General features: G+C 57.3%; 2 protein-coding genes across 4 annotated transcripts in view; both read left to right on the forward strand.

The window, feature by feature from the left end:
• The first annotated feature begins 782 nt into the window (after positions 1 to 782).
• LSMEM1 (leucine rich single-pass membrane protein 1) lies at positions 783 to 8792 on the forward strand. Of its 3 annotated transcripts, none has more exons than XM_059655876.1 (4): positions 783 to 1132; positions 5645 to 5782; positions 6717 to 6845; positions 8235 to 8792. In XM_059655876.1, exons 1-4 carry the CDS (start codon positions 1045 to 1047, stop codon positions 8363 to 8365), a joined length of 486 nt encoding a protein of 161 aa, XP_059511859.1. In that variant the 5' UTR covers positions 783 to 1044; the 3' UTR covers positions 8366 to 8792. The 3 variants fall into 3 exon arrangements, with proteins under 3 accessions (XP_059511859.1, XP_059511860.1, XP_059511861.1); XM_059655877.1 differs by lacking the exon at positions 783 to 1132 and adding an exon at positions 1169 to 1402; XM_059655878.1 differs by lacking the exon at positions 783 to 1132 and adding an exon at positions 1738 to 1864.
• A 6468-nt stretch (positions 8793 to 15260) lies between these two features.
• VOPP1 (VOPP1 WW domain binding protein) overlaps positions 15261 to 24259 on the forward strand; it is a 34992-nt gene continuing 25993 nt past the window's right edge. Inside the window, exon 1 of the mRNA XM_059655875.1 lies at positions 15261 to 15419. Coding sequence (XP_059511858.1) covers positions 15366 to 15419 — 54 coding nt within the window. The 5' untranslated portion in view covers positions 15261 to 15365. The remainder of the gene's footprint in view (positions 15420 to 24259) is intronic.

The following is a 24259-nucleotide window of genomic DNA, read 5'->3' on the forward strand; positions in this document are numbered from 1 at the left end:
GCCTCCAGGGCAGGGTGTCAGGTCCCGAGGCGGGGTAATGCCTCTGGTGGGGGGCGGGGTGGTCAGGGCCTGGAGCGAGCAAACAGCCAGTGCTCCACAGACCCTCCATCATCTCGTCAAAGGACAAGGGCTTGAGGCAGAGCAGGTCGCTTCGAGATTGGTGTTAAAACAGCACGATAGTTAAGCATTTTCACTTAAGAAATTGGACATCACTTTTTCATATAAAGTGTGCTTTTGAATTGATCCTAGGTATAGATGACACTTAAGGAAATGCCATATCGCCCTGGCCGGTGTGGCTCAGTGGATAGAGCATTGGCCTTCCGACAAGGGACCCAGGTTTGATTCCAGTCAAGGGCACATGCCCAGGTTGCAGGCTCGATCCCAGTAGGGGGCCTGCAGGAGGCAGCCAATCAATGATTCTTTCTCATTGAAGTTTCTCTCCCTCTTCCTCTCTGAAATCAATAAAAATATTTTTTTTAAAAAAGAAATAAAACGCCATTCCTTTACCCCGAAGGTAGAGGGGGGTCCAAACTGAATGTAGATGCACCAGAAATTTTGTGACGCAAACTTTCCTGATGTGTGTCCCAGGGACGTCCTGTGTCTGCACCCACCAATGGGAGGTCAGACTCTAAGCCTGTGGATCCTGTTACCTCCCAGCCCTTAGCGGCCCCTGCTGGGCAGGTAGGCTTTGGGCTTGCTGATCTCTCACTGCGGCTCCTCCCGTGTCCAGCAGGGGGCAGAGCTGCTTGACGCGCGCGTGTGTATGTGTGTGTGTGTGTGAGAGAGAGAGAGAGAGAGAGAGAGAGAGAGCTCAGAGCTCAGCCTTTGCAAAGGGTGGTGGTGAGACAAGTGCTTCCATTGCCTGCCCTGGTGGGTGTGGGGCCACACACTCCTCCCCTCGCCGCCCGCCGCCGCCGCGGTAGCTCCCAGCAGCGCCCGCAGTCCTCCTGCCACCACTAGTTCCAATGTCACCTTGGCCTGCCCCCTGCACTGCTGGGCAGAGGCCTGTGCGCGTGGGCCGTGGCGGCAGCCTGCTCAGCTCGGATGTTTGTCTCGGGGAGCGCGCCGGCCGCCCTGCTGGAGCCGGGCCGGCCCCCAGGGTCACAGCGGCCAAATAAGGACATCAACCTCAGTAAGAGCCTCAGTGCGCCCCGTGCTGCTCTCTCCAGCTTGGGTTCGGTGGCTCAGTTACTAACCCTGGGGCACCAGAGGGAGTCGGCCTGGAGCCGCCTGCTGCTCCTGTCACCACCAAATGCCGGGCAGCCCTCCGGCGGGTGTGCGGCCTGGCAGGGCCCGCGCGGGGGGAGGCCGCGGGAGGACTCGCATTTCCAGACAGATTCCTTGTCGCCTCTGAGTAGCTGGGACTTTCTTTCCTGCTGACCTAGCAGTGAGAGCTGTGTTTGTAAGTAATGTGCATGCGATGTCACTACCGAGAGGGAAGGGGACTTTGTGCTGGGGTGCCTGTGGCTGCATGTGCTCTGTGCTTCCAGCTTCGGAGAGAAAGGACCGAGGCAGAATGTGACCAGGCAGAGGCTCGGAAACGGATCCACAGGAGGAGTCAGCGACTCCCTCCCTGAGCTCCCTGTTGGCTCCGCATCCGCCTCGCAGCCAGTCCGACATCGGGCAACAGCGTGAGCGAGTTACTTGCGGGCTTTATGCCCAGGGCCTGTGGGGAAATACAGACGACAGCAAACCCATTTTTCCTCGACAACTAGCTTTGCCACAGTCTTCCTTTGTGGGCAGTCAGAGCATTCCCCCGTGACAGACTCAACTGTCAGCTGTTAGCGTGACCTAAAGCGGAGGGAACCACTTACAGGTGCCAGCTCGAGGACTGGAGGGGGTTCCGTGAAGAGGAGCTGCTATGGTCAGTCATTTACTTACAAACAAGCTTGCCCCGGGAGGAGGGAGGAGGGAGGAGGGCCCGCTGGGGATGCAGAATTTAGTGGCTGCTTCCCCTGCCCTCCGGTCCTTCCCAGATGCACTTGTGTGGAGAAGCAAAGCCAGCAGGAGCCTTCCGACAGCTGCGGGCCGTGTTAGGGCACCTGACCCTGTGTCTGTGTATTGGCGAGTCCCACCCAGGATCTTGGTGGCCACACGCACACCCAACACAGCCTTCTCTGATTCTTTTTTTTTTTTTACTCAATGTTTTATTTTTTTAATTTTTTTTTCTTGTTTAAGGTATTACAAATAGTAGTACACATGTCTCCTTTTTTCCCCCCAATTGACCTTCCCCTGGCCTCCCCTATCCACCAGCACATGCCCTTACCCCACCCGACCCCCAGTGTCTTGTGTCCATTGGTTATGCTTATATGCATGCATGTAAGTCCTTTGATTGATCTCTTACCCCACCCCCAACACTCCCCAGACTTCCCGCTGTAAGTTGACAGTCTGTTCCACGCTTCTCTGCCTCTGTATCTATCTTTTTGTTCATTAGGTTATAATGTTCTTTATTTTCCATAAATGAGTGAGATCATGTGGTGTTTTTCTTTCACTGCCTGGCTTATTTCACTTAGCATAATGCTCTCCACTTCTATCCATGCTGCTACATCTCTGCTGATTCTTGATTTGCCTTTCACTCGCTGCAGTTCATGGAGAAATGCCTCGAGACAGCGTCTTTCCACAGGGCGACCCTTCCCCTCGGAGCACTTAGGGCTCGCTCTGCACCGTGTCTCCGCGCTGTGGGGGTTGGTGTGGCTCTGAGTCACCCTTTGAGTCTATAGCCAGGCCAGGAATGTGGAGATTTTACGAGCTGTTCTGGTCTTCAGGCGGTTTTTGTGGTCACGGTTTTCTGGCTGGTCCTCTGCCTTGCAAACGCCGATGAAGCCGTCTGAGATGTAAGCACAGTAATTACATCCCTGGAGGGGGAGCTCGGGGTCCGGGATATGAAGTCAGATCCCAACGCGAAGCAAATGCCTCTCACTGAGTCACACGCCTGAAATAGAAGCCGTGTGGAGGGATGATCCTCGATGTGACTCACACAAACGCTGCTCCTCACCAAGCACCAGCCTTTGGGATAATGAAGTATAAAGAGGCAATAAAGTCTAAAACATTCCTGGAGGCATCGTTTAGAGGCCTGTGGCCATGACGTCAGTCAGGGCTGGGTTTCCTCTGAAAAGGGTAACAGTGGGTGGCTCTGAGGCCCTTTGCTCTATATGCTGCTACTTTCACTTGTGTACGGAGCAGAGGTATTTTAAATATGTTTATTGGTTTTCAGAGAGAAGAAGGGAGAGGGAGAGAGAGATAAAAACACCAATAATGAGAGAGACTCATCCATCGATGGGCTGCCTCCTGCACGCCCCCTACTGGGAATTGAGCCCGCAACTCGAGTACGTGCCCTGACCAGGACTGAACCGTGACCTCCTGGTTCATAGGTCAACCTCGACCACTGAGCCACACCAGCCGGGTGCCTTCTTTTCACATAATTAATTCAAAGGCCACAAGGCCTCTGTCTACCAGAGAGAAGCCTAAAATAGACCTTTAGTCCGTTCGGGCTTTCAGTGCTGCGTGAAGTCTTGCTGTCTTCAGGGAATATTACCTGTGGCGTGTCCCTCCACCTGAAAAGGCCTCGTGATGTCCGTGGCCTCCATCTGAGGAAGCTCGGGGGACCTCAGAGGTCCTGGGTCGCTTCCCCCGCCACAGGGCTCCTCTCTGAGGTCTCGGCTTCTCAGGTTTGTCCCGGGGACCACCGCCACCTCCAGTGGCTGCAGAGCAGTCACAGCAGCCAGGATCCGGGAGCAGCCAGGACCCGGGAGCAGCCAGGATCCCGGAGCAGCCAGGACCCGGGAGCAGCCAGGACCCGGGAGCAGCCAGGACCCGGGAGCAGCCAGGACCCCGGAGCAGCCAGGCCCCGGGAGCAGCCAGGATCCCGGAGCAGCCAGGACCCCGGAGCAGCCAGGACCCGGGAGCAGCCAGGACCCGGGAGCAGCCAGGACCCCGGAGCAGCCAGGACCCCGGAGCAGCCAGGACCCGGGAGCAGCCAGGACCCGGGAGCAGCCAGGATCCCGGAGCAGCTAGGACCCGGGAGCAGCCAGGACCCCGGAGCAGCCAGGACCCGGGAGCAGCCAGGACCCGGGAGCAGCCAGGATCCCGGAGCAGCCAGGACCCCGGAGCAGCCAGGACCCGGGAGCAGCCAGGACCCGGGAGCAGCCCCAGTGCCCGTCCGCAGATGAAAACGCTGCGGGACATCCGCACCGTGAAGCAGCACCCAGCTGCAAAGGGAAGGAAGTCTCACCCTTTTCGACAGCACGAGGGGCCTGGAGAGCATTATGCCGAGTGAAATAATAAGCCAGTCAGAGAAAGACAAGTACCACGTGATCTCACTCATAGGTGGAAGCTAATGAACAAAATGAACCAACAAGCCAAACAGAGACAGACTCACAGAGAGAGAGCAGGCTGACAGCTCTGGGGGGGGGGGGGGGGAGCAGGGGGAGGGGCGCGTGTAGGCAGGGGGAGGGACTGAACAGAAAAGGAAAGGAAAAAACTCACGGAGACATGGACAACAGTGTGGTGACTGCTAGAGGGGGGTGGCGGGGGAGGTGGAGGAAGGTATAGGGAGGTAAGTGGTGATGGAGGGAGACTTGACTTGGGGTGGCGAACACACAAGCCCGTGCACAGGTGACGTGCTGTGGAACTGAGCACCTGACCCTGTATAATTGTGTTAGCCGGTGTCACCCCAATGCATTCAATAAGAAGGAAAAAAGGAGCACATTTTAGGTGGAGACTCAGATGCTGTCCTGAGGGAGAACATGAACATGAACATGACGCCCGTGGGGAAACCTCTGCGATTAGAAAGGTTTACGGTCCTTTTCTCCTCTTCCGATGAGCTGCCTTTGCTCTTCCCCGATGTTTAGACATAATCTTGTACACAAAGGGCTTGAGTCATCTCACCAGAATGTGAACAGTGTGATGAAAGGGAAATACTTTATAATCAACTAGAGGCCCAGTGCATGGAGTGATGATCCTCGAACAAAGGGGCCTCAGAGCCATCAACTGTTACCCTTGCACTTCCTGCAGCCTCTCACAATCCGGGACCCCTTGGGGGATGTCAGCCTGCCAGTTTCGCCCGATCCCCGCAGGCCAGGCCAAGGGACCCCCACCGGGCCTCTAGTGTGCATATAAGATCTTTGGTTAATCTCTTCCCGCCCTCCCCCCTTCCTTCTTCCCTCTGAGATTCACCCATCTGTCCCATGTTTCCATGCCTGTGCATTGAGCATCTGCCCCCTGGTGGTCAGTGCACATCCTAGCTACTGGTCGAATGGTTGAATGGTAAAGGGTCCCTTAGGCTTTTATATATATAGATTACAAAATAAAAGGGTGGGGGCAGGAAAAATACAGGCAGGATGGGGAAATCGGAGGAGGAGAAGAGGGTGTGCAGATACGCAGGGTGTAGGAGGCACCCGCTGCACACCAGCCTCCCAGCCTGGTGGGCAAAGGACAGTACAAAGGTGTCCCCACAGGAAACATTTTCCCTGAACAAGCACGGCTTCCCCGGACCTGCCGCTGGAAATGCTATGTGTGTGTGTGGGGGGGGGGGGGGGCTGGAGGGGGAGGTTCTGCCGGCTTGTCTGCTGCCCAGGGGCTGCCACTCTCCAGCCACGCGCTAGGCCAGCCTCCAGCTCGCGGCTGACGCGGTGCTTTCTTCCAGGGACCATGCACCGCTCCCCCCGGGACTCGGGCTCCCGCGGCATCCCCGTCCCCGAGGACAGGAAGCTGTACGTCGTGGACTCCATCAACGACCTGCACAGACTCAACTTCTGCCCCGCGGGGTCCCAGCACCTGCTCCGTACGTGTGCCCTCTGGCCCGAGGGCTCCCAGCTCCGCGGCCCCTGAGAACAGCAGCTGCTCGCCTGGGCTGGGGGGGTGGGAGGGGGAGGCTGTAGGGCCTCAAACGCTTGCTTCAGAGATGCACTGACTACTGGGCCACACTTGCTTTTGCCCTGAAAGCCCGTGGCGGGCGGTGGGCTTTCGTGGCTTCTGAGTGAGAGCTCTTGTCTGAGAAGCCCCTGCTGGGGCGCCCCCTTCCCCAGACACGTCTCCCTTCATGGTGAACGGCTGAGAAAATGTCCCACACGTCCATCTAGTTTTTAAAAACAGTAAAACTTTGTTGGGCAAAAAGGTCAACGTCATTTTCTCCTGACAAATGACAAATGGCCCCAATTAAAGGGCTAGAATGAAAGGCGGGGGAGAGAAAGCAAAGCAAAGCAACCTGCTGACCACTGAGGGCGTGCCTCGTCCCCGTGCATCGTAAGTGCCCCTGCAGGTCGCCTGGGCCTCACCTGGTCCCGCGTACCTGCCGACCCCGGCACGGGCCTTGCTGCCGCGTGGCGTCTGTCTCCTGTGGATTCTAAACTCTTCCCGGGCCCATTCACAGCTGCTCGAGGCTCCTTCCAGATCTCGCTGTTCTCTGTTGTAAAGCATTCAGAGTTTTCACCTGTTCTGACCGCAGCCAGTCCCGGGAACAGGCGCTGCTGCTTGATTAGAAAGCAAGGCTGTTGGGGTGACCGAGGAGGGACGGACGGAAGCCAACCCGTCTCTGCTTAATTGGCTCAAGTGGTGACAGCAGCCGGGCCCAGTGACTGTCCGGCTACACCTCGCGGAGTGATTAGGTCCCTGGTAGTGGGATGCCCAGTCCTGCTGACCGGCCGTGTGTGTGTCTGTGTGTGGGGGGCGGGCGGGGGCGGGGAGGGGGCCTCTGTGACGGTGTTGTTCTGTGTTAGCGCCGGAGGAGAAAACCCTGGAGGCCGGCACTCGCTCGGGCGATGGGCGCTCCCGCCTGCTCTTCCTGGGGCTGGTCCTCGCGCTGATGGTCAGCCTGCTGCTGGTCGCCTTGGTGACCTTCCTCATCAGTAAGTACCCCCCCCCCCCCCCCGCCACCCCCCTTCACTGCTGGTGCGCGCTTACTTCGTCGCTGGTGGTTTAATTTGCTCGGCGAAGGCGCAGAGCGAGCCCCCGGGGCCGGAGGTTCCCCAGCACGAGAGTCAAACATTTCTTTAGCCTCAGATCCCCCCGCGGAGGCCCGCTGTCAGGCGGTGGGCAGTTCTAGTTCATTCTAGGTTTTCCAGCCCAGCGCATAGACTTGTCCATGCACTCGGGTCTGTAGCGCAGAGTCACAGGCAGCTTCTGACCCCTTCATGTGGGTGACTCTTCCGGAAGGTGACCCCAACATAAACGGATGCTTCCGCTCCGATGGGTTGGCGACTAGTTCAGCGCCTGGGACTGCTCGGTGTGCCTACAGGACGGGCCTGGGGCAGCCCGAGGGCTTCTCCCTTCTGTGGGATGAGAGGCAGTGGGTGAAGGATAAAGCCGCTAAGATGCCGCTGGACGTTGGGGGCTCACTCCGTCCCAGGCAGCGTCCTCGCACCTGATGTCTGTGTGCGCCATGCGGAAACTCGGGCTTCGAGAGGGGAATTCACGTGCCCAAGGCCACACGCTAACAAGTGCTGGATGGGACCCAAAGGCCTCAGGGACCACACACCTTAGTGCCGTTCTTATGCGCCTCTTGTATGAGTGTTTTCTCTAGTGTTTTCTCTTGGAGGTAAAGTCGTATTAAGAAACAGAAAGAAGACTCGAGAAAGAAGTGTCTTTATTGGACCACGACTCTGTCCAGACACCGAGTCCAGTAACTGAAGCCTTGCTCTGCCCCTGGAGGCGGTGCCGGGCACTTCACTTTCACTGATGAGGGACCCTGGTCCAGAGAGCTCAGCTGCCCATGCTCTCCCAGCAGCACTGGGATTCCAAGCCGGGCCCGTGGCTCCGGACACACTCCACACCCAAGGTCGCACAGGCTGGCCCCAAGGTCACGCAGGCTGGGCCCAAGGGTTGTACAAATAAGTCACCCGGTGGGTAATGTCAGTCCTCGGCTGTCCTCTCCCAGCCTCTAGGTTGCGTGGGCTGTTGGAGCAGGGCGTTTGCCTAGAGCAGTGATGGCGAACCTTTTGAGCTCAGTGTGTCAGCATTTTGAAAAACCCTACCTTAACTCTGGTGCTGTGTCACATATAGAAATTTTTTGATATTTGCAACCATAGTAAAACAAAGACTTATATTTTTGGCATTTATTTTATATGTTTAAATGCCATTTAATAAAGAAAAATCAACCAAAAAAATGAGTTCGCGTGTCATCTCTGACACGCGTGTCATAGGTTCGCCGTCGCTGGCCTAGAGGGTTGATCAGTGCTCAGCCGAGCACCAGCGCGGGGCCCTGGCTCCCATGTAACATTCTGTTTTCCATCCTGAAGTTCAGACCGGAAGCAAGATGGACAACGTGTCGAGAAGACTGGCGGCTGAGGGGAGGGACATAGACGAGCTCAAGAAACTCAACAGCATGATCGTCAAGCGACTCAACCAACTGGAGTCGGCACAGAACTAGAGACGATCTTCCCAGCGCAGCTGCCGACTCCGAGCTTCTGTTCGGCGGGGCCTGTGCGGGGCCAGAAGCCGAGCCCAGCGTCCCTGCCGGCAGCCCACTCCCCGGGCAGAGAGCCCGCCCTGGGCCAGCCCTGCCGCCGGCATGGGAACCACCGCCGGGCAAGGGGCCTGGGACTAGCGGCCACAGGGACTCATTTCACGGCCCAGTCCTTCCGCTTTAAAGGGGCGAGGGGGCGACTGGCATGAGGACAACCCTGTGCCGATTCTCTTACCAAGGTGCTTTGTCACCAGAGCGAGGTCACGGTCCCAGGAAGGTCCCGCTGCCTCCCACCTCTTTGTAAGCTCCCACGATGAGTGAGGGCATTCCCGTTCCAGGGAACTGGGTGATGACAGATCGTCTTTTTTAATAAAAGAGATTCTGCTCAGGGGATGGACCCTGGACTCTTATTTCCCCCGATGACCGGGGATGGGGATGGGCGGGTGGCCGAGCTGGCTGCCTCCTGGCGTTTGCTAGTAGCCACGTGGGCTGGTGGGGCGGGGTCAAAAGAGAGAGCCCAGTGTATTCAGCCAATGTTTACTGAGCTCTGCCAACTTTGTTCTCATGTCTATTTTGTCTGGTATCAGGATCGCTACCCCAGCTTTTGGTTTGTTTTCATTTTTATGAAACCTCTTTGTCCGCCCGCCCCTTGCCTTTCAGTCTGTACGCGTCTTTGGCCCAGAAGTCAGTCTCTTGTGGACAGCGTAGGTAAGGGCCTTGTTACCTATTCAGCTACTGTGTGTCCTTGGATGGGAGCACTTAATCCGTTCAGTTCCTCCCCGACGGCCCTGGTGCTGTCCAGCCGCTGCCCCAGTGCGGGAGCTCCGAGGGAGTGAACCTGAGTAAGTCCGTGCCTGGGCCCTTTAAGAGGAACTACCTGGGACTCCAGCAGCCTCCATGTCACTCAGCCACATCCTGGCTGGTTTTTTACAGCCAGAATTTATGGGGAATTTCCTTCCTGGCTGCCGGGAGCCGGTCCATCCTTGCTGTTTCAAGGGACCTGGCATATATGGCATACTGTTCTTAATATGTTTGCTCACCTTCTTGGCGCTGTGTTTTAACCAAGGTCACCTCTCCGAGAAAGGTTGAATCCCCAGGTAGGGATTTTCCCCTGAAGTTAGGGAGGGAATAAAACCCCTCAACTAAGTGCCAGGCGGGTAATTAATCCCTTTAACTACGAACAATCATGCTTAAACTACATAATCTTTTCTCCCTGGAATGGAGATAAGAAACGCCCTAACCTTTGTAATAGAGATTGATAGGATTGAATCAACTGGTATAAATACAGTTGTAACAAGACAGAAACACTCAGAACTCAGAACACAGAAATCATGAGACAGAATTCAGAAGACAGCAAGAGACAGAACTGAGAACACAGGGCTTGGAAGACAGGACCAAGAGAGACAGAGCCTAGGCACAGAACCTACACAGAACGTTCTCTAGAGACAGAAGAACTTCACTGGAGAGAGCATGCCGGAGGATCCTGGAGAGGGACTGGCCTCGGAGCCTAGAGACAGAGCCTAGCGGGAGAACATGGCAATAGACCCTGGACTGAACCTGACTATAGAACATGGCAAGAGAACCTGACTAGAATCTGGCGACCAAACCTGGCTGGAGAACCTACAGAACCTGGCAATAGAACCCAACCATGCTGATCAACTGAACGCTGCCTCCGAGTCTTTCCCTCTTCGCCGACTCCGTCTACACCTTTGGGGACCCCTGGACCCTCTGGGGTTGGACCCCGGCATCTGGCGCCCGAACAGGGACCCCTAGGTAAGCGCCCCACACTCGGGACGGATCGGACTCCACCGTAGGAAGAGGGTGGATAGTCTTCGCCGACTCCGTCCACACCTTTGGGAATGCCTGGAACAGGATTCCCCTAGGTAAGCCCCCCCCCTTGAAAACCCCCACACTCGGGACGGATAGGACTCCACCAGGGTGCTCCAGACCCCCCTATAGAGGATAAATAGGGTAAGAAGGTGGATAGTACAGAACTTAGATTGAGAAGATGTGCCATACTGAGTCCAAAGAAAGAAGACTCTGTATTGATCTTTAGATTAAGAAGATGTGCCATACTGAGTCTAAAGAAAAAAGACTCTGTATTGATCTTTTAACACATATGCTTGTTAGCAGCGGAATTAAGGTTACTCCCAGTCAGATGGAACATTTTATACAAGAAATACGTCCATGCTTTTCTGAGGAAGGAAAGGTGCCGGAAAGGTAAATGTAGAGGCATGGGAGAAGGTAGGCCCAAGGGGCCTTATCCTTAACCCCACTGCAGCCTTTCCACCCCGGGAAAGTGCAGGATTGGCAAGCTCTCCCTGGGGTGATAGATCAGGACTCAGGTAATAGCAGAAAGCGCCAATCCTACTCTTAAAATTGATACAAGAGAGCATTTCAGGTTTTTCTTTTTAATGCCTGCTTTTAAAAAATAAAAAAGGGGGAATTTGCCGGGAGCCGGTCCATGCTTGCTGTTTCAAGGGACCTGGCATATATGGCATACGGTTCTTAATATGTTTGCTCACCTTCTTGGTGCTGTGTTTTAACCAAGGTCACCTCTCTGAGAAAGGTTGAATCCCCAGGTAGGGATTTTCCCCTGAAGTTAGGGAGGGAATAAAACCCCTCAACTAAGTGCCAGGCGGGTAATTAATCCCTTTAACTACGAACAATCATGCTTAAACTACATAATCTTTTCTCCCTGGAATGGAGATAAGAAACGCCCTAACCTTTGTAATAGAGATTGATAGGATTGAATCAACTGGTATAAATACAGTTGTAACAAGACAGAAACACACAGAACTCAGGAGACAGAATTCAGAAGACAACAAGACACAGACCTCAGAACACAGAACCAGACAGAGACAGAACTTCAGACACAGAACTTAGGACACAGGGCTTGGAAGACAGGACCAAGAGAGACAGAGCCTAGGCACAGAACCTACACAGAACGTTCTCTAGAGACAGAAGAACTTCGCTGGCGAGAGCATGCCGGAGGATCCTGGACAGGGACTGGCCTCGGAGCCTGGAGGCAGAGCCTGGCGAGAGAGCATGGCAGGGATCCTGGACTGAACCTGACTGCGGAGATTGGCAAGAGAACCTGACCAGGACCTGGCCACAGAACCTGGCTGGAGATCCGAAGCAGAACCTCTCTGGAGATCCAGACCAGAACTTGGCTGGAGATCCGGGCTAGAGATCCTGGCTAGGCTGCTGATCAACTGAACACTGTCTCCGTGTCCTTCCTTCTTCGCCGACTCCGTCCACACCTTTGGGGAACCCCTGGACCCGCTGGGGCAGGACCCCGGCACCTGGCACTGGGACCCTGGGCTGGGGGGCCTGGGGGTGGGGGGACACCTCCACAGCCAAGATATCCTCCTGATTTTTTTTAAACTATATTTTTACTGATTACAGAGAAGGGGAGAGAGAGAGAGAGAAACATCAATGAGAGAATCATTGATCGGCTGCCTCCTGCACGCCCCACACTGAAGATCAAGCCCACAACCCGGGCATGTGCCATGACCAGGAATCGAACCGTGACCTCCTAGTCAATAGGTCAATGCTCAACCACTGAGCCATGCCGGCTGGGCTCTCGATTTTTATCTGCCTCACGTGGGTGTGGGACCAGCCCTCTCAGCGTCTCGGCCTCTCCTACCAGTCTCCATGTGGCTTCTTCTTTAAATCCCTATTCAGCTAGAATCCAGGTAGTTCTGAATGAGGGTGGTTCTGTGTCCAGGTGTCATTTTGACCTGGTTGTGGGAAGATCTGAGTCCTGCATTTCCCAACACCCATGGCTTGACCACAAGCTCTCTCCTGCTCCCTTTAAATTCTGAAACATGACTTACAACTCAAGCATGAATCCTCAGGGAAATGGATGGTGACCAGCTCATCCTCTCCGGATTCTCTTCCTGAATGAGGAGACCTCCTGCCACGGACCACTTACCGTCTCACGAACAAATGCAGCAGGCGGACAATTGGAAAACGGTTAGTACTTTAACTATGGCTTCTCACATGCTAAAAACGACGAATTTCCTACACCCTAAAGTGACTGCAAATATTGCCACAAACAGACTAAATGAGAATTCTGTTCTGCACCTCCCCGGCCCCCAGCCTAGCAAACTTCTTTAAGATTGATGAGTTGGCATCCACTTCTGAACGGCTGTACGGTCACTGAGGGGCGCTCAGACTCGCTTTCTTATAGACTCGGAAGAAACAGCAATGGGGCCGAGACGAGGCCCCTGGGAGGGGAAATCTAGGACCTGTTTTCAACCTTTCATTCGGTACAGCCCATAGGAAGCCCAGGTGCTTTCCATATGACTTGCAGACGCCACCGGGGAACCTTTCACAATCACTTCCCTGCTCAGCTTGGGCCTAAAGCTTCACTGGAGTCCCCTGAGCTTGCCTTGCTGTGGCGTCCGCGTGTGGTGCACGCTGTGTGGCTTGGCGTCCTCGTGTGGTGCACGCTGTGTGACGCGCTCCTCCGGGCACCCTCGGGGGCTAGTTCGCGGCTGTGTGTGTGAGTGAAGTGAGGGGAGGCGGTCCCCGGCGGCCTCACTGCTCCGATTTGCAGTGAGAGCTGCTCGCTAACAGGGGAGACACCTGGTGCCCAAGGTGCTTTCAGGGGAAGGAGGTCAGTTCAGAAGGAGCCAGAGGCAGGAGCGCACATGCCGCGTGTGATGCCGGAGGGAGCGGAAATGGTTGCTCAGACCTAGGACAGCTGGGCTACCCCTGGGGCAAGTGGCTACCAGGCTGGAAGGTCACCCAGGAGATGGTGGAGACCATGGGGCGGAGGGCTGGCCCGGGTGGTCGGGCCACTTGCCGTCTGCTCACCCAGGTGCCTTCCCTCCCCTGATCCTCCCCAGCTCCTACTCTCCGGGCCACCAAGTTGGGCCCCTAACCAGGCCTTCCTCCTCCTCCCCTTCTTCCTCCTCCTCCTCCTCCTCCTAATATATTTTTATTGATTTCAGAGCAGAAGGGAGAGGGAGAGAAAGATAGAGACATCAGTGATGAGAATCATGGATCAGCTGCCTCCTGCATTCCCCCCACTGGGGATCGAGCCCACAACCTGGGCATGTGCCCTTGACTGGAATCGAAGCTGGGACCCTTCAGTCCACAGGCTGAGGCTCTATCCACTGAGCCAAACCGCTAGGACAGGAATTGTTAAACGCTGAGTGGACTTTTACCTGCTGTTTCGATCCAGGGCGTTCTGAACTGGACGCTCTGAAGCCAAAGGGAACCGCCTGGTGGAGGCTTCCCCAGGGAATGCAGCCCACACAGGAACCGGCAGCTGTCCAGCCTCCATCGTGGTCCAGGGCACAACTCTCCAGCTGGGGATCTAGAAAAACTGGCCAGAGCGGCCCAACAGCTGGCTTCAGAAAAAGAAACACCAGTTAGGTTGGGACTGTCACAATCGCTGGTTGGATAAAAGGGAACACTCTGGTCCGGCCAAACACGCGGCTCCCAGGCCTGCTCGCGCTGAGGTGCAATCCTTCCTGTCGCCCCCATACATCCTCTTGGGGGCGGGAATACCTAGCGATGCCGACTTCCCAGTGGACAGCACCCGTGTCACTACACCTGTTACCTAGCCAGCACCTGTCGCACTTGTGTTTGAATCCATTCACCAGGGAACCTGATGGTGACAGAGGAGTCACACGGGAATGCAGGCCACTGCCCTGCACACACAGCCAGTGGAAAGGGAGGGGCGGGAGGGCACTCTTGGGGTGAAATTGATAAATTAGGTAGAAAGCTGGTTAAGGTTCCATCCCCAGCCGAGGGCATTTGCATTTCACAGGAGACCAGTCACCTCACCAGTGGGGGGTTAAGGCATTTGCATCTCTATTGACAACAAGGCTTGCGGCTTAGTTTCCAGCACAGTTAACTTTTGCCCTTAAAAGGCAGTGAGATGCCTTATTGGTAAACAGTCCCAGTTACTGGAGCCCAAAGACTCGGGAACTTCCCTGCTGGCCCTGACCCAGAGGGCAGGCCTCGCGCACCTCTGCTTGGCCTGCAGGTCTGGGTCCGGCAGGGAGAGTCCCAGTGCCTGTTGCATGGTCACCAGGTGAGTTCTTGCATTGGAGGTTGGAAGGTGTTTGGGACTGGCCTTCAGTGACGTCTGTCTCCATGACCCCATGCCCTCCACTCTGGTCATGGGCGGTCCGTGTCCTCCGTGCCCTGTACCATCCCACCCCGGGGGTCTGCACTCAGCACCCTGAATCATGACTTCTCAGCTCCCTACACGGCTCTCCAGCTCAGGCTGCGGTACAAGTTCCATAAATGCTCGTTGAGAAACCGCAGGGAAGAGACGGGAACCAAGCCACGGTGTGAAACTCATAGGGTGGGGGCCGGGGGGGTGGTGGGGCGGAGGGACGGCTCAGCCGAGGGGAGGACCTGCACACGCAGCCGCGGGAGGTGGACTTCCACGTGGGGTCCGGGTGAGGGCCGGGCGGGCGGGGATGCATGAAGAGCCCTGACAAGCGAGAGGCCAGGCGCCGGGGCCTGCGGCTGGCAGGCGGCCTCCTGCGCCCTTGGGTTGTCCTTGCCGTCACGTGTGGGTTGGGTGCGCGGCCCCTCGGTTCTCGGGGATCAGGGGGAGGGAAGAACCGAGGCCCCGCGTGCGAGAAGGAGCGGTGGCTTCGGGGACAGGCACCTCCCTCCGGAGCGAGCCACACCCCGCGGAGACGTTGCGCCTTTGAAAAGCCTCCCCGGGTCTATTCGGGGGGACAGGACGGCCCCCGGCGGAGGCGACCCCGGCCAGGCAGCTCCCCAGCTTCTAGCGGGGCCGGCCGCCCATCCTGGGGTCCCCCCCGCCGCCGAGCGCCCCGGGCGGGGCTCCAGGTGTCCGCGGGCGCGCGCCGGGCGCGTTCCGGCCGAGGGCGGGGCGCGGGGCGGAGCGCGGCGAGGGCGGCGGTCCCGGCTCCTGCTGCCGCCGGCCGGGCCCAGCGGGGACGTGTCGCCGGGAGAGGACGGAGCCATGAGCCGCCTGCCCCCGAGCGCGGCGGCGCTGCTGCTGGCGCTGCTGGCGGAGGTAGGGCCGGGCGGCCGGGCGCGCGCCGGGGCGCGAACAATGCGGGGCGGGGAGCGGGCCGGCGCCCGGGGGACCCGCCGCGAGGGGCGAGCGCGGAGCGGCCGCGCCGCCCGGGTCCTGCGTGTGTCCGGCGCTGGGACGCGGAGGGACCCGAGGTCGGGGGGCTCCCCGCGGCGCCCGCTTCTGTCCCCACCCGGCCCGCCCCAACCCGGGGCCGGAGCGGCTGATTTCTCCCGCTTCCAGCGCCGCCCGGGACCGGGAGAGACCCTTCCGCGCAGCCCTGCCGGCCTCCTCCCCGCGGGGACGCGGATCCCGGGGTGGGGGTGGGGGTGGGGGTGGGGGGCAGGATGAGGGGGGCGGGGGCGGCGCAGGCGCAGAGGCGGGGCGGGTGGGCGCGGGGAGAGTTTGGAGAGAAAGTCCCGGGAGCCGGCGAGATAGCGGGGCGGCGGGAGCGAGCGCTCCTGCGGGCGCCGAGGCGCGGGGCTCCCGGGGCGCGGGCGGGAGGGTGCGGGCAGCCCGGAGGGAACGGGGAGGAGGGGGGAGTGGTGAGCGCCCGGGGACCGCCTCCCTCCCGGGGATCCGGCTGTCCCAGGCGGCGGCTCTGCGGTGGGTTGCCCCGCGCCGCGGGCGTTTCCGGGCGTGGGAACGGGCTCCGTCCGCTCCGTCCGCTCCGCCCGCTCCCGCACTTGGAAGGACGTTTGCACGCGGTTCCTGGGCCGCGGGAGGTGGTCGGTGGGACCGGAGGCGGTGCGACTCCAGCGGTGCGAGCGCCCGGACCCCGGCTCCCCGTGCTGAGTGCGAGGAGTCGGGGTCACCGGCGGGGGGGGCGCTCCCTGGGAGGGCGGCGGACGGGGAGGGTTTGGCCCCGGGCTCCGGTGGGTGCGTTTGGCTGCCCCCGGCCGGCGCTCGTGCCTTTGTGGGCGCCTCCCGCTGGCAGCTGCCCACGGCCGGGATGGTAACACCGTAGGAACAACTTCCCCGGGTGAGGCACCGGCCGCTGTTTATCCAAAAGCACCGGCGCCGGGACCTCCCCGCCCCTTTAAGGTCCGCGCTGGCCGGACCCCAGCGGCCTGGCTGGTCATCGCTGTGTGTGGCCGGTGCCCTGCAGCCCAAACCAGACCGCCTCAGGGTTCTTCTGGTCAAAAGAGCTGTTCGGGCTCTGGCTGGTAGCTCAGTGGTTAGAGCGTTGGCCAGCGCGGGAGGGTCCCAGGTTCAATTCCCCGTCAAGGCCCAGTACCTGGGTTGCAGGCTCCATCCCTGGCCCTGGTCAGGGCAGTCAGGGCACCCAGGTGGGAGTCAACCAATCAATGCGTCTTTCTCACATTGGTCGATGTTTCTCTCTCTCTCTCTCTCTCTCTCTCTCTCTCTCTCTCTCTCTCCCTCTCTCCCTCCCTCCCTCTCCCTCTCCCTCTCCCTCTCCCTCTCCCTCTCTCTCTATCCCCCTCTCCTCCCTCCTCCATCCCTTCCACTCTCACTAAAAATCAGTGGAAAAATACTCCCGGGTGAGGATTAACAACAACAAATGCCTGTTTTGTCGGTAGGCATTCCTCATCTGGATGGAGAGTTCGGGTCTTGTCCGAGGGGTTGACGGGTCTTAAAAGTGGGCCCGTGGCCGCACGGACTCCTGCACCGTCAGCCGGGCTTGCTCTGCGCGGTCGGGTGACTGTGTTCCAGGGGCTGCGTGGTGCGGCCCATCTCGCGGTGACATTCCTTTGTGGCTCATCACGCGGAACCTTACACGGGAGATCGAGATCTGAGCTGTTTGCCTCTTAAACTGGTCGCCCGGGGTTTCGTCTCCAACCTGTTGTTATCAGAACGCCTTGGATACGTTCCAGTCCCGAGCCACGCACACAGAGCCCCCGGGAGCGGTGTGTGGGGACGCAGGGGGCTCTCTTGCGTTTGAGGGCAGACCAGTTGAGGGAGGTATCTGAGGCTCCCACAGCACCCGGATGCTTGTCTTTGTTCCGCTCGAGCTGCTTGCATTGTAGTTGCTAGTTGATCATAAACCACCTGGAATGTCGGGCCCTGGGGCCCGGGGCCCTGGTGACAGTGGTGGCTCCACGCTGACCGCTGGCCCCCTGCTCCTTGCTGGTACCGCCCAGGGTCACAATTGAGGGGACCTAACACCTGTTTGGAGAAGGGCTCCCCCCCCCACCTCCTCCACACACTTCACCCCTTTGTAGAAACTCATGTACCTGTTAGACATAAAGGCTGAGGATTCGTGTTTTTCCTTAGCAAGCACCTTGGTAGAGCGCTTATTCTCTGTCAACCGTTGCTCTGAGCACTTTACAAATATCCGCTCCCTAAAAGAAACAAAACAAAAGCAGAATCAACTTCTTCATCCTCTTGGCCATTCCTTTTCTCCCCATTTTCACTTCAAATGGGAGGGAGGTGCTGAAGAAGTTGTCCAGAGGGTCCCTGCCGGTCCCTGGGGTGGAGATACGCCCAGGCCCAGGGGCCCACCTGTCCGGCCGAGGCCTCCTGGCTGCAGGGAGGCCGCAGGCACGTTCATGCAGAGAGTTTACGCACAGGGTGTCCAGGCTGACGGCGACCTGGGTGGTGGTCATCCCATCACACACGGGAGCCAGCGGCTGGGCCTCAGGACTCAGGCACAGGTCCTCAGGGAGCCGTACCATTTAGCATCCAACTCCTGACACCGGGGGAGTGACATGGGGCAGTGAGCCAGGGGGCCCCTCGGCCTCTCCAGAGCTGTCCACCTGGCGGCAGGCTCACCCGGAAACCCAGACAGGGCTTTAAGGAGCAGCCCTGACTGCACCCTCCTCCCCAGGTGGCTTCTCAGGACCCATCCGAAGTGACCTTTCCGTTTTTGTATATATAAATGTTGTTATTGATTTCAGAGCGGAAGGGAGAGGGAGGGAGAGAGAAACATCCATGATGAGAGAATCATGGATCAGCTGCCTCCTGCACACCCCCTAGTGGGAATTGAACCCACCACCTGGGCATGTGCCCTGACTGGGAATCGAACCCGTGACCTCCTGGTTCATAGGTCGATGCTCAACCACTGAGCCATGCGGGCTGGGCCACGTAGTCATTTTTGTTCTAAGGGCTCCATTACTGAAGTGAGCCCAGAAATGGGTGCTCTGCCATTTAGTGTAAACCCCCCCTCCCCCCCCCGTGCAGGGCTGGGGTTCACCGGTCATTCCCGGGGGTGCCCCCCACCAGGTTATTTCAGTCAAGGCCCAGGCTCGGCATCTTCTTGATTCTCCCTGGAACTAGGACCCTGTACGCGAGGCTGCCATGTGTCTCCAAGTTGTTCTGGCAGGAGACAGCCCGTCCTGGGCTAGAACAAGGGGGCCTGCTCTGAGGCGGTTGGACATGGGCATTGTCTTCTAGCGCTGGGGCCGGGAAGGAGATCGGTGCGTGTTTTTATAAAGTCCTGTGTGTGCTCACGCCCAGGAGTTTTGAATCGGAACCCAGTTATGTTTCAGAGTTTCTGTGGGATTTTTGTCTCGTGCCAAATGTTTTTCATGCCCTGGGACCCAGTGAATGTGGCAGCCCCGGGTGCCAATTTTCTGAAATAATCCTCTTCAGGCCTCCCACTCGGTAGAGTTTTTAGAATCTGAGCAACATGCAATTTGAATGAAAAAGAAGCGTGGAGGGAGGTTTTCTCTGGAAGCTCCCGGGAGGCTGGGTGCCTGCAGGAGAGGTGACAGTGATGCATGAGCAGGTGGGCGGGACTCTGCTGTGCCAAGGGGAACCCTGGCTCCTGGGGGCCGGGAGGGCCGGGCTCGTGCCCAGACTTGGACCCCTAACAGGCTCTGCTTCCTTTGGGCTTCAGTGACCCTGGACGTTCCTGGATGAGGCCACGGTTTCTCTCGCCGGGGGTGGCTGGTCATTTTCCCGGTTATCTTTTCTCACTCAAATGTCACCCTCTCAGTGAGCCTGTCTTGGCCACCGTATATAAGATGCCACCTCTTTCCCTGCCCAGCCCTCTCACTCTGCCACTTCCCTCCCTGCTCTGTATCTGTTACCTCCCAGTATGATGGGATTTATTCTCTACCATCTAAGCATTAGAGGGTCAAAGGTTTTGCTCTCTCTTTTTTAAAATATATTTTTATTGATTTCAGAGAGAAAGGGAGAGGGGGAGAGAGAGAGAGAGAGAGAGAGAGATAGAAACATAATGATGAGACAGAATCATTGATCGGCTGCCTCCTGCACACCCCACACTGGAGATCAAGCCGGCAACCTGGGCATGTGCCCTGACTGGGAATCAAACCGGTGACCTCCTGGTTCATAGGTCGATGCTCAACCACTGAGTCACACCAACTGGGCTAATGATGTTTAATTACATTTCACATTACTTCTTTCATCTCATTTTCTTACGCCTGTCAACATCTGTCTGAATACTGTTTTTATTTTTTATAATACAAAATTTTATTATGCTCACTTTAAAGGTGAGAAGTCTGGCCCACTTAGTGAGAAAGAAGGCACAGCATGAGGTTGAATTGCACAGCTTTAAAGGTGATGCTCTTCCTACTGCCCATGGCTGACCTGGTCAGTGATGAGCTCCCTGTTCGCAGACCCCGGTGTTAATCCTGGTTCTGTCAAAACTTAGCAGCACAACCGAGGACATTTTAATAAAGTGCAGTAGGTGAGGACACGTCTGTTATGCACAGAATCCAGCATCACTTCCTGCTCTCATGTTGAATGTTCTGTACACCTTTACACTTACAAGTGTGTGTCTGAACCCTTTTTTTAAAAAAAATTTGGTGTCCTTGATGGGTTTGTGCCATCTGCAGATTTGATTATCACGCCATTGATCCAACTGATTAATGAAAGGGTTGAGCAGAGCTCCGTCGAAGCTGGAGGCTGATGCTGGGATTGAGACAGATGAGCGAGACTGTGACGTGGAGACACCGATGGCCTTCATTTTATTAACAAGCCAGGATTCCGCTTCAGATGGGATGTGTGTTGACGTGTTTGGCTGTTTGCCCTTGGTGGGGAGAGGTGCATCCACAAAGGGGCGTCCAGAGCGCTAGGAGCAGACGTCTACATGTGGGGGTTGTTTGCACTCATGTGGCCAGGGCCCAGCGGGAGCCCAGGCAAGGCCATTGTGTTGGGTGATTAGAAGTGTGACCTTCACCGGTTGGGGTTAAGGAGTCCAGGGCTCCGGGAAGACAGGGAGGCAGTGGATATAGGCAGAGAGATCATTGCAGGGCGCACAGCTGCGGACTTCCACCCTCGGGAGGAGAGAATGGCAGCCTCTGGCCAGAGCAGAGAGAGAGTCCTATACCTCAGGTTTGGGACGGACCCATTGTGGGCTTGAGGCACGGGAACCCTGGATGTAGTTAAGTTTCCTGCCTGGAGGGTGTCTTGGTTGGTTGGGAGGGCTGTAACCTAATTCCCCCTCCTGGCTTGGGGACTTGGGACTGGGGCTGGGGACTGCACTAGGAACTGTCCCCTAAACCCCTCCTTTTTGGGAAAAAAAATTCCTGAATCCCAAAGACACAAATAGCTGGTATACCAGATGTACCTCGTTTCTCACAGCCTCCGGCGTGGAACACAGAGGTCGGGAGGGAGTTCACGAGACACAATCAGCTCGTGTGTCTTTTTTTTATTTTATTTTATTTTTTTCAGCTCTCGTGTCTCGTTAACTCCCCGAGTGCTTCCAAGCTTAATTTATTTTAGGGAGATTGACAGTTATAATTATGTTGTCAAGCCTTTGTCATTCTCACGGAAGCGACAACGTGGAAACCCAGACGGAAAGCCCCGCCCTGGCTTTGCCACGGGGCGGGCCTGGACCCGAGCCCCGGCAGCAACTGCGTCTGGGGAGCCTGTCTTGTCGCCATGGCGCCTGGTCGCCTGCCCGGGTTAGCACCGAGCTCAGGCCGAGGCCTCTGGGGAGGACCGGCTCCCGGCCGCCGCCTCTCCTTCTGTAAGTGAAGGCCTTATTCAGACACAGTAGGTCTGCTCTGCCTGAGGAGGGAGGTGGGTGCTCGACCTGGGTCTCCCCGAGTTTTTGGAGGTGGTGGAATGTGGTGGGAAAACAGGCAGCTTCGGAGCAGACAGACCTGCGTTTCCGGCGGACTCCAGCGTTTTCTTGTTTGTCATGCACGTGGCTTCCCCGAGTTCACTTACAACACCGGGCTCTCCTGCTTGCCTGGCAGGAGACGTGCTCTTAGAGATCCTGCCTGAGCCCTGGCCAGTTTTCTCAGTGGTTAGAGCATCAGCCCACAGACCAAGGGGTCATGGGTTCCATTCCCGGTCAAGGGCATGGACCTCGGTTGGAGGTTCGATCCCCGGCCCCGGTCGGGCCACGTGGGAGGCAGCCAATCAATGTGTCTCTCTCACATTGATGTTTCTCTCTCTCACCCTCCCTCCTCCCTTCTCACTCTCTCTAAAAATCAATGGAAAAAATTTTTCCTTGGATGAGGATTAAAAACAACAAAAAAGATCCTGTGTGAGTGTGGAGGTTTGTCCAATAGTAAATAAATGTTTGTCAACAGTGGCTGCTGGCCCACTGTGTGCCATTTGCATCTGATAGGGACAAGTGTGGAAGATGGGAATGGGAACATATTGGCCCCCATTCTAGCCTCTGAAGGCGAGTCCAATCTCCTGGGAGGCAGGCGTTTTGTGCAGAGCTTCTAAAATCAGCCAACTGTATCCCTTCTCTCGCCGCTGCTTCTGAGTCCAGAAGGCGCTTGTGTTTGTCCGAGCCACTTGTCCTTCAGTGGACGCCTCCCCCTGGGTGCCTGCCAAAGCCCGCAGAGGCACAGCCCTGACTGTGACGGGTCCCACGCCTCCCCTCCTCCCCTGTCCCTGGTCCCCACGCTGTCCCTCCCTCTCCCTGTCCTTGTTCAACTCAACTTCCATTTCGTATTTGTTCAGCTCTCATTTCCCCTTCCCTGGGGTTCCGTTTGCCCCCCTACGGTGTAAAAGGGGAACTGGCCTCCCTTCCTCTGCCCAGGGGCCCCTCCCCCTTCAGCGTTTCTTTGGAGAAAGGGGTCGACCTTCCGTCCTCTTTCCTGCGCATTTAACCGTGGACTTGGACGGAACACGGGCCTGTGGGACGTGCGGGGAGGAGAGCTCGGAGTCGGATTGGACCCAGTGCGCACTGTGTGCTGTGACCCCCACGCAGGGACACGGGGGGGGGGGACGGGGGGGCCTACCTGCATGCCGGGTCCCAGGTCACCTCTCCTCACATCCAGGGCGTGGCCTGCATCTAAATGAGCGCACCACTGACTTTAGAAGCCATTAGACTCCTGCAAGGGTGGCCGGATCCCGTTGACCCAGTTCCGTCCCGTGGCCTGCTACCGGGAATGGCAGCCTCAGGCCGTGGCCTGTGGCCTGCTACCGGGAATGGCAGCCTCAGGCCGTGGCCTGTGGCCTGCTACCGGGAATGGCAGCCTCAGGCCGTGGCCTGCTACCGGGAATGGCAGCCTCAGGCCGGTGTTCGATGGGAAAGAAGTCGGGAAGAAAGCAGCTCAGACCGAGAGCCAGGGGGCTGTGGGTGAGGAGGGGGCGTGCTGGCTTCATGTGCCAGCCAAACCCCAGCGCCCAGAGTTTCTGAGCTAGACCCCCCCTCCCCCTCCCGCTCCCCGCCCCGCCATCCAGCCCCCTTTGCTTCTGGTCATGCTGTTCCCTCCTCCGGGAAAGGCCTCTCCATCTTTCTGTTCTCATTTCACATCCAGCCTTTCCCAGGAGGCCATTCTGACCGCTCGAGCCAACGGAATCTCTCACTTTCAGACGATGGCGTTAGATCGGTGCTTTATTTAGTGCGAGAAGAAAGCTAATGCGTTCTAATTGCGGAGTAGCTGGGAGGGAGAGGCAGAGACACAGAAACAAGGAGGCGGCCTCACAAGGCAGCACTCGGAGCTGCTGCTAAGTTGCTAAACCTGGTGCTGCGCTTGGCTCAAGGTTGAGCCATAAACATCCGGGACCTGCGGTTGCAGGGACTTGACTTCCTCCTTGTAGTTTTTGCCCCTTCATTTGCATATTGGAACTAACCAATCCCTGTGGACCGAGCCTGATCCTTCATTTGCATGAAAGAATTACCCGCGTGGTTTTGCCTTTATAACCTCTCTGTCTTCTCCCCGAGTGCTCTTGGGTTGCTCCCTGAATCCGAGCCTCCTGAGCTGCAGCTCCTTTTGCTCAAATAAATGCTTTTATATTCTTATTTACCATCTGAAAGTAATGGTGGTCGAAAGAGTTTTCACAAAAAAGCTGGACATCTAGGTTTTCCTGTGATGTTACCTTATCTTACGGTAAAGCTACCAGTATTGTGAGCCAAAAAGCGCACGGGCCTGGGCGGCCGGGTGGAGGGGACCGCTCCTGACTCGGTTTCCAGTGAGCGCCTGAGTGACTGGCCCCTTCGGTCTGTGTGCAGAGGTCTCTGCAATTGCTGCTTCTGGAATTGACGTGACCCTGTAGCTCCCAAGAAGCTGGCGAGACTGATTGGTATAAAGAGAGAAGTTGAAATGATAGATCCCTATACTTAAACGTCAGAGAACAGGTCTCTGCTTTGAAAGTAGCCACAGTGCCCTGCCGAGCCTCAGGTTTGGGTGGCATCATAGTTAAAAAGAGCCAGGGAGGTCCCCTCGCTGCTGCTCCCCAAACTCCTCCCAGCTGGTAGCAGGGGCTCACCTTGTCTTTCTCCCCAGCCTCAGAATGGGCCAGGGCCTGGCCTGGCCGTCAGCGCGCCTCCCGGGAATACCAAGGCCCCTACTATTCCTAGAGCTGCGTGTCCCTCACAGCTGACCCGCCCCCCTCACAGCTGACCTGCTGCAGCACCCAGCCCCGCTTTCATTTCCCCTGCAGTGGGTTTCTGTTTGCCCCTCCCCCTTCCCCTCCCCCTCCCCCATCCGCGTTTCTTAGGTAAA

The sequence above is a fragment of the Myotis daubentonii genome, chromosome 10 (genome assembly GCF_963259705.1).
Source record: "Myotis daubentonii chromosome 10, mMyoDau2.1, whole genome shotgun sequence".
Classification (NCBI taxonomy): domain Eukaryota; kingdom Metazoa; phylum Chordata; class Mammalia; order Chiroptera; family Vespertilionidae; genus Myotis; species Myotis daubentonii.